General features: G+C 42.9%; 1 protein-coding gene across 3 annotated transcripts in view; it reads left to right on the top strand.

The window, feature by feature from the left end:
* Nucleotides 1-3: 3 nt before the first annotated feature.
* The window catches only part of ccdc13 (coiled-coil domain containing 13), a 17,510-nt gene continuing 8,036 nt past the window's right edge, over nucleotides 4-9,477 (top strand). For 2 of the 3 annotated variants that reach the window (XM_053681200.1, XM_053681198.1), the window contains exons 1-5: nucleotides 103-249; nucleotides 7,369-7,740; nucleotides 8,767-8,909; nucleotides 9,040-9,114; nucleotides 9,376-9,477. The exon at nucleotides 9,376-9,477 is cut by the window's right edge and continues 12 nt beyond it. In XM_053681200.1, the coding sequence (XP_053537175.1) occupies nucleotides 7,371-7,740; nucleotides 8,767-8,909; nucleotides 9,040-9,114; nucleotides 9,376-9,477 (690 nt within the window). In that variant the 5' untranslated portion in view covers nucleotides 103-249; nucleotides 7,369-7,370. Of the gene's footprint in view, nucleotides 250-7,368; nucleotides 7,741-8,766; nucleotides 8,910-9,039; nucleotides 9,115-9,375 lie in introns of all 3 variants that reach the window. The other variant, XM_053681199.1, reaches the window with a different exon arrangement.

The following is a 9,477-nucleotide window of genomic DNA, read 5'->3' as shown; positions in this document are numbered from 1 at the left end:
TAACTTCCGCCAACAGAGATGACGTAACCACGTCGGGTTGCTGCGGCGTCGCCGTGGAAACGCGTTGCCGGGGAAACGCACGCGCTGTGAAGCGGAAGCAGAAGAGGATGAGAAGGACTGGTTTTGCCGCCTAGCTGACGTTCGCTTGCTTTTTTTTTCTTTTAGACATATAAATAACCTCTCTGAAAACTCATTATAGTACACTATAGCGTGCTTTATGCTCTCGCGCCATTCACACCGACCTGAACGGTAAGATTTGACAGGCTTTAGAGAACACCTGTATTCGTGATCCCGCCTTCTGCGCTGTGATTGGCTAGCATGTCAAACTGAGTGAATGACAGAAACAATACAAGGCAAAATGAGCAAGATAGGAAGAATTATTGCACCTATTGGTAGACAGACAGTTAATATCCACGAGCCCCATCCCCCGAGTACTGAGTTCAGCCAATCAAACCCCGTCTCACTGGTCTGTGGAGGGTTGTGTATCGCAGACTGCATGTGTTCAATGATAGAATAACCATCATGTGTCTGTGTGATGAGGGGATGTGTGACGTTGTGTGGGTAGCACTGTTGGTAATGATTCTTATGACCAAAGGCGATACAGAGCAGTTTACAGAGGCGGCCAATATCTTGGCATAAGGGCTTTTAACTACTAATTGACAATCTGCAGCAATAGTCTACTAAAGAACTTTGTGGGTTTATGTGAGACCTATAGAAATCACATAACCTTTGGCACTTAGTCCCGTCACCACGATCAGCTAAATACCAAATTTGGGTAAAAGTGTGTGCGTCATGCACTCTTTCTTCTGCAACGATGTGATTGGCGTGATTGATCATTAAGTCTTCCACCCAGTAAACTTCAATATCACACTTTGGTTTATCTTTCCAGCTTAAGGGTCTACCCCTGGACCCCCACTGTTGTCAGGAACGGTCTTTGTGATTGTGAGTTTATTTCTATGACAGGGGTTATTAATAGATACCAGGAGAAGGGTGCACGATTAGGAATAGGTTTGTATGTATGAGTGGATGTGCAGGTCGACATCTAATGATTTGTGTCTAGTCTGCAACAGTAGTCTGTGGTCAGGGAGTTTTGGGGCGTAAGATCTGCGGTAGCAAAGTTATGTCGTCTAACCTCTGTCCTGGTCACGTGGCTATATAGTACGCACTAATGAAGTTCAGTCCTCCTAAGAGTACAGTTTCCATGTCGTCAACATTTTCTCCAGCTCAGTGCTGGGCTCTGGCACTCTCCTACAGTGTCTGGCACGCATCCACGTGGCTCTCTGGTTGACCTTTACCACAGAGCGAGTGATGAAAAGGATCTAGAATGGCCCAGACCACCGTGGCTTGTTCCACCTGGTCCTGTGGAAGTCCTTGATCACGAACCACTCTCTGGGCTTCAGATCATGCAGCGGAACCGTGTCTAGAGTTGGAAATGCCGCCTTTACCTGCTTGTGGATAGAGTGCAGAGCAGAGGACAGTGTTGCACAGTAATTTAACATTGCATCATCACATGCTGCTGCGTAAGGAAGAGGAGCTGTCACAGTCCCAACTCCTGTGCGTGGACGCCTCCTAAACAGTATCCCAAAGGGGCTAAGGCCATCCTAAGCCTGCTTCAGAACAGCATTTGCTCAATCTGTCCCATTTTCTCTCTCTACCGCCCCACCACTAGCTGGATGATATGCAAAGTGCTGCTTTCAGTCAATACCCAAATCTTCACCCACATACTGAAGTGCATGTGTGTGCCATTATTACTGGAGATTTTTCGTGGGAGTTCCCCATCTAGGAATTATTTTTCTAAGCAACACCTTTGTCTGAGTCCTGTTTGGACGTAGGTACGTGGCCTTCTCTACCTTCAAACCTCAACCCATGTTATGAGTTGTGCAAACAGCGTAAACAAAAATATATATTTTTAGTGTAATTACAGAAACCAATGCTTTCTCGCAGCTATCATTCCCCCTTTTGATGCATGTCCATGCGTCAACTTTGCATAATATGGGAACATGTATTTAGGGAGGCAAGGCGGCCTTGTGGGCCTCGCCACACACCGTTAATGACTGAACAACCCGCTTTACGCCACACAGCCTTTTCCCCCACCGTAGCCCATGCTTGGAGGTCAGAAAGCTGTAAAGAAGGAGTGATTATTTTCTCTTGAGTTTTGGGACCATAGGTGCAGCTGTGTGCTTTGCTGCACTGTTCGCTCGAGCGTTTCCTAGGAAAACAGGGTCTAATTTGTTATTGTGTGCATCACATTTGCATACTGCAATAGTTCTGGGGAGTAGGACTGCTTCCAGCAGCTCAGAGACTAGTTTGTTCCTGTGTTTCCAAATTGTCCCCAAATCATGTACTACCCCAAAGGCATATCTACTGTCTGTGTCGATATTTAGTGACTGTCCCTCAGCATGTCTTCATGCCTCTATGAGGGCGTACAGTTCAGCTGCTTGTGCTGAAAGCTTTGAGGGGAGACTTCCTGACAGACCGTCTTGTGTGCGGTCACTACTGCGTAGCGCACTCTGGGTCACGTGACGCAGACCCGTCCACATAAAGGATCAGATCTGAGTTTTCCAATAGAACATCTTTCAGGTCGACTCTAGGAGAGCAGAGTTCATTAGTCAGTACAACACAATCATGTGGTTCCCCGTCTCTCTCTGTTGGAAGAAGAGTAGCAGGGTTAAGGACAGTACATCGTTTTACAGTTCGGCATGTCTAGTATTATAGTGTTATGGTGCAGCCACCGCTGGGTGGACAGGTGTGAGGTTCAAGCATGAGTAATGACACCTCGTGTGGAACCAAGAGGTTCAATTCTGAGTAACCTACCAGGTCTCTGGATGCCACCACAGCTTTCTCAGCTGCTGCTACTGCACGTACACACGGGGGGAAACCCTGCAGTGACTCGATCCAACTTACCTGAGAATGAGCTGTCCAACCTGTCGCATATGCCATCTCTCTGAGTGGTGCTTCTAGAATGAAACAGTTCAGAATGAAAGTTCTGCGATATGAACACATACCTAGGAAAGAGAGAACCTGATTCTTTGTCAGAGGCTTGGGAATCTTCTGGATTGCAGATACTCTTTCAGCAGAGAGTTTCTGTCCCTTTGAAGAAATGTCATGCCTTAGAAATCTCACTTCTTCTTGTACATACTGAAATTTTGGCTTTGTGTCCCTCCTTAGTGAGATACTGCAACAATTTAATGGTGTCAGTTTCACACTGAGCCCTGGAGAAAGTGGTAGAGGTGCCAAGCTGTCCTTTAGCATTTGGTTGTATATCGTTAGTGACTCACAATACCCCTAACACAAGTGAATGAAGGTGTAAGGACATGCGTCAAATATGAATGCAAACCCAAACTGTCTCTATCAAGAGTTATTCTGAAAAAGGCATTAGCTAAATCTACGACTGAAAACCATTCGCTATTTGCTGGAACCTGGCTTAATATAGTGTAAGAATTTGGCACGTCTGGAGCTCTCTGTTTGACTGCTGCATTAACCGCTTGCAAATCTTCTACAAATCTCCATTCATCAGGTTGTGGGGTTTTTTTTTGTTTCTCTTACTGGAAATATTGGGGTGCGCACCGGTGAATCTGACCAGGGGACAATGACCCCTGCCTTCAATAATGAATTGAAAACTGGTCTAATGCCCTCAATAGCTTTGGTTTAAGAGGGTATTGAGATTGTCTGGGCCTGTCAGATTTGGGCGTGATCACGACTGGTGGTCTGGCCTACGTCATGTTTCCCTTGGGTATCTCTAGGGGTGTGGGGCTTGTCCCAAGGTTCAGAAACATTCCCTTGTCATGACATATTACATCCCGGTTAACCTTGCACATTTCCTGAAAGAATTTTTTATAAACTCCCAACGTCAGGCTGTACCACATGTTGGAGGTAGGTTTCTTTATTTTGGCTAATGAGACATGAGCCACTGATTCTGGGATGAAAAATACACGCAACTGAGTGTCACTCAGTTTGACTGAACATGCACAAAATTTGTCACAACAATATAGGTACAGCTCTTCGCTTTCTGGGATATCCATAAACCATTCTTTCTCAAAATAAAAGTCTCTTCCTTCATGCACTTGCGCAGTGCAATGGAGGACAGAGGACAGCATAAAATCAACACAGTTGACCTTCATCTTATCATGTGCCAACATCAAAAAATGAGCAGTTTAAGTTGCCAATTCCATGGAGAAGCCTCGGCTGGACTTTGTGAGAGATTTTTAATGTTTTTTTCTGATAATGTATTTACCATTCGTTCTTCCTTCACTTCGCAGTTCTCAGAGCTGTCTCTGAATTCGCTGGCTATACTGGTTTCCTTTGATCAATTTCAGCATGTTTCTCTAAAGGAACTGTGTGATCTGGTTAACCATTAACCAGATGAAAATAACGTCCACTACACTTGATGTTGTTCCCTCTGTGATTATGAAAGCGTTTTCTGAAATTGTCCCCAGTATCCAGGTGTTGATAAATTCACCTTTGGATGCTGGGGTGGCCCCGAAGTATTTTAAGCATGCTATTGTTCAACCTTTGCTTAAGAAACAGGGTTTGGTTGAAGCTTGCTTTAATAATTATCGGCCTGTCTCTTAGCTATCATTTCTGTCAAAGCTGTTAGAGAAAGTTGTGCAGTCACAATTGCTCCTGTTTTTAAATTCAGCTATGCTATTGGAACCTTTACAATCTGGTTTCACTGCTTTTCATAGCACAGAGTCTGCTTTGTTAAAAGTGTCCGATGATCTTAGATCTAGATCTTACAGCTGCCTCTGATACTGTAGACCAAAACATACTTCTTTGGTGCTTAGAGCATCTGTTTGATATCAAGGGCACCCCCCTTCAATGGTTCAGGTCATATTTTAAGGACAGCGCCTTCTCGGTAGTGTTGAGTAATTTTCCTCATCTTCCGCTCCTATTATTAGTGGTGTACCTCAAGGCTCCATTCTGGGCCCACTTCTTTTTAACTTATATATGTGTCCGTTGGGGAATATTAATAGGGCACACAATGTCTCTTTTCATTTATATGCTGATGATACCCAGTTGTATATTCCATTGAAAGCTGGTGACTGGTGGCGATATTAAAAAAATGGTTAACAAATAATTTTATTTAACTTAATGAAGACAAAATCAAAACAATTGTTTTTGGCCCCCTGAGATTGAGAGATGGTCTCATTAATGAGCTTCGTAACCATTTCCCTTCAATTTCTTCCCGGGTTGGGAACCTTGACTTCATTCTGGACTCAGAATTATGCTTAACCAAGAAAATAAATTTGGCTGTTAAGAATAGTTTTTATCAACTACGTATTATTTCTAAACTTAAAACATTTTTGTCTTTCTGAGATTTGGAGAAGGTTATTCATGCTTTTATCACTTCACGCTTAGATTATTATAATTCATTATACTTGGGTCTTCCTCAGTCTTCTCTGGCTCGTCTCCAGATGGTTCAGGATGCAGCTGCAAGGCTGTTGATTTGGGCAGAGAAATTTGATCGTGTCACCTCAATTTTAGCATCGCTCCATCGGCTCCCAGTCCGTGTTAGGATTCAGTTTAAGACTCTGATGTTTGTTTTTAAAACTCTTAATGATCAAGCTCCTTCTTATCTCAGAGATCTTCTTACACCACATTCATCGAACAGACTTCTAAGACTTCCTGGAACTTCTTATAAGAAATCGCTCCATGTAATACTTCTCTCTCAATGTAATACACACATTTCTCATATCATTAGCTGCGTTTACATGAACAACAATAATCCACTCTTAACCCGATTAAGACCATACTTTGATTAAGAAACTACCATGTAAACAGCAATTTTTACTTACCTTAATCTGATTAAGGTCACACTCGAATTAAGCTCTAATCGAATTAAGACAGGTGGAGTACTGCTGTTTTAGTCGCATTATGGACGTGTATTACAGACATGTAAACACCTTAATCACATTATGAACGTCGTGTGGGAGTTTTCACCGCATTTTGCGACAGGACACGATCACACACGGCAGTGCTCAACATTTTACGGCGAACAAGAGAGCACGGCTGCGTCCCAAACTGCAATCTTACCTACCATAGGCCTGCAGTGGGGAAAAATACATGTATCTCGGCTACTATATAGATGGTAAGTACGCCTTTTGGGACGCAGCCCACGGCTTCAAGCAGTCGTCTATTAGCACGTACAGCATGACTAATAATTAACTGCACTTAAAGCGTTCGTAAAAAATTTTTTATAAAAACACCCAAAACTGTATACGGTCCCATAACGAAGACCAACTGTATGTCGCTACGTGAAATTCTGGAGGGAGTCGGACGGCGTGGCGCAGGGACGTAATGACGCGGGCTGTTCATCTAATTATTTTCGATAACATGTAAAACGGGAACATGACAGGATTATTCTAAAATTGACTCGTGTAAACACCTTAATCACATTATTATCTTACTCAGAGTAAGGCCAATAATTAGATTACTGCTGTCCAGGTAAACGTAGTCAGTGACTCCCTTCCACACAGACAGCAATACACAATTACTTTATAAAATTCTAATTCTAATTCTAAATTGTTGAAGATTCCTACCAGTCAGTGGTGAGGTTGCATCAGTCTTTCGCTCTGGACAATAAAGGGCAAACTTCAGGGTGAAACCTTTCCAGGAGCGTCCTCCGGTTTGCTTGTTGTCCAGAAAAGCTGAAAAGACTCGCGCAGCCCACCCAGTAGATGCCAAATTGTCGTGGAAATTAGACAACACTTGCAGGCTCGTCCTCTGGTAAAAAGGTTTATTACTGAAAGATGGTTAATACAGGACAGAAGAAAGCAGGAGAGAATAATGAGAGCCTCTGAAGCGCTTGTGCTGAACCACTACTATATATATGAAACACAGAGCATGACTTCTGTGTACCGATAAGAAGCAGTTTGAGGCACTTCAAAAAGACTTTGTTTTAGGATCTTGGAAGATGTTTAGACCAACATTGAACAGAAGAACATGTTTGTGTCTCTGCATGCAGATAAACATTCTGTACTGATCTCACTGACATCACATGGCCTTCTTAGGTGTTATCCTCTGATGAGAATGAACAGAACAAGAACAAAACTATTACAAAGTAAAAATTAATAATTTCCCTCACAAGTATGAAAACGGTTATGAGAATTTGACACTTAACTATCACGAGTTTATTCGTTTATCATTATAAATGATATCCCAATTGTGTTCCAGATCAGATTTGTTATGAAAAAGCCCAATATTCTTTTTTATTCGCACCTATAGTTTATTGTACTTAGCTTTCAAATGATTGTTTTATTATTTTTGTGAATTATTATTATTATTATTATTAATATTATTATTAGTAGTAGTATTAGTATTAGTAGTAGTATTATGAGGGTGTACTTTCTTCTTCTTCCTCTCCTGCAGTAATGGAGGCTGAGAAGGACAGGATAAAGGAGCAGCTGAGGCTCCAGTTTCAGACCCTGCAGGAACAGCAGGTGCAGCTTCTTCATGAGCGGCTGGAGAAAAAGAAACAGATCTCTTTTGAGAAGGACGAGATGAGCTCGAACGGCCAGGAGAGTCTGGACCTGTTTGGGGACGAGGAGGACAAAGGGGACTCGCTGCTGGTGCAGTCTACCTCCAGCTCCAGACTGCTGAAGAAGGAGAACGATCAGCTCCAGGAGCGGGTCAGGGAGCTGCGGGATGAGAACGGACGACTCCATAAACTCCTGAGTGAGAAGGAGTTTGAGATCAAGTACCTGAAGAAGAAGAGGGAGGAGGACAGGATGGCTTTAGTAGGTGAGGAACTGAGGAAAAAGAACATTTTGCTTTACACCACAAGGCTGGTCTTGTCCTTGTTAATCTAGAGACACAATCATGTCTCCCCCTTGTGGCTGGAGGTGGTAGATGCATCTGCTTAAATGTCTTGCACATTAATTTGCAGTCAGGGTTGCTACGGATGTGGGGCTTTTTTTGGCATAGTTTTTGGACCGGTGTTGCGGGTAGAAAGAGCAGGTCAAGACTTTTTATTTATGGGACAGTTGGTCACCAAGACCTTGTTTTAAAGCAAATAATTGGAAAATAAATCTAACCAATTATCACAAAAACTGACTGTGACAAACAAAGGGAAAGTGAACGAGTAGTCAGTGTCTACAATTTCTGTTGTAACAAGAACTATAAACATTACAGTGACTCAGTTAGGAATGATTTTTGTGTAGGTGGACTACAGCTGATTTTACTGCTACTCTACCTTGGGCAGTTCGGATTTTTATAAATGACTCCTCAGGTGATTCACTTCTATAGTGAACGACTCCTTAGGCGGTTCCCTGATTTTTATGAATGACTCGTCAAGTGATTCGCTGATATTTGTAAACGACTCCTCAGGTGATTCACAGATATTAGTAAATGACTCCTTAGGCGGTTCCCTAATTTTTATGAATGACTCATCATGTAATTCGCTGATATTTGTAAACGACTCCATTGGTGATTCACTGATATTTGTAACTGACTCCTCAAGCAATTCACTTATATTATGTATCCATTATGTACCTTAAATGAGTTCCAGAGGTACAGACCTGACCTTGCCCTGGTGACTGAAGGTACAAAGATGTCCCCTTCAGGCTCCGAACCCCAGGGATGGGGTGTTTGTACTAGGAAGTGTACAGTTTCGTTCCCATCATCTGAGTGTACAGGGAAAGCGTTGACATTAGTGTGAACACAAATCCTTTACACACAGAGATGTGTGAGTCACACACACATATAGACACACACAGAGCGGTTTTTCTGTACTCTTCAATGCAATTTATGTGATTGTCCTGTGTGAAGGCACAGTAGGACTGGCAGGAGATGCGGCAGCAACCAAGATCGTGGAGCTTTCGAAGAAGAACCGGGAACTCTCAGCAGAGATGGAGAGAGAGAAAGCCAAGAGCAAACAGCTGAACAACAGAGTGAGAGAGCTAGAGAGAGAGGTAAACACTCCCTGACTTACTGAGGGGAGGAGAGTTGGGAAATATATCAGTACAACCATATACCATGATAGATATCTCACAAATAACTATCTCTGTGTGTGTATGCGTGTGTGTATGCGTGTGTATGCAGCGGCAAGATACAGCAGTATTCAGTAATGGAGTGAAAGCAGACCACAAATTGGGCCTGAGGAGCTCACAGCAAGAGGTACTGCAGCACTATTGTAAACGACTCCTCAAGCAAATCACTTATATTTAATATGATTCCTTGAGTAGTTCACTTAGATTTATAAACGACTCCTTAAGTGGTTCGTGTACATTAATAAATGACTCCTCAGGAAGTTCACTTGCATTTGTAAATGACTCCTTGAGCAAATCACCTCACTGTTTTGTTGCAGCTGCAGTTGTGATTACTCGCTTGCAAAGTAGTGTGTGTGTGTGTGTTCGTGTGTGTGTGTGTGTGTTTTAGGCTACTCCGCTGGTGAAGTCTCTACAGGAGAAACTGAACACGGCCCAGTTTAAAATGAGTGAATACCGAAACCAGATCCAGGCTCTCAGACAGGAGCTGAAG

The sequence above is a fragment of the Ictalurus punctatus genome, chromosome 7 (genome assembly GCF_001660625.3).
Source record: "Ictalurus punctatus breed USDA103 chromosome 7, Coco_2.0, whole genome shotgun sequence".
NCBI classification, from domain to species: Eukaryota; Metazoa; Chordata; class Actinopteri; order Siluriformes; family Ictaluridae; genus Ictalurus; species Ictalurus punctatus.
Note: the sequence above shows the minus strand (reverse complement) of the source record. Positions and strands in the feature narration are given on the sequence as shown.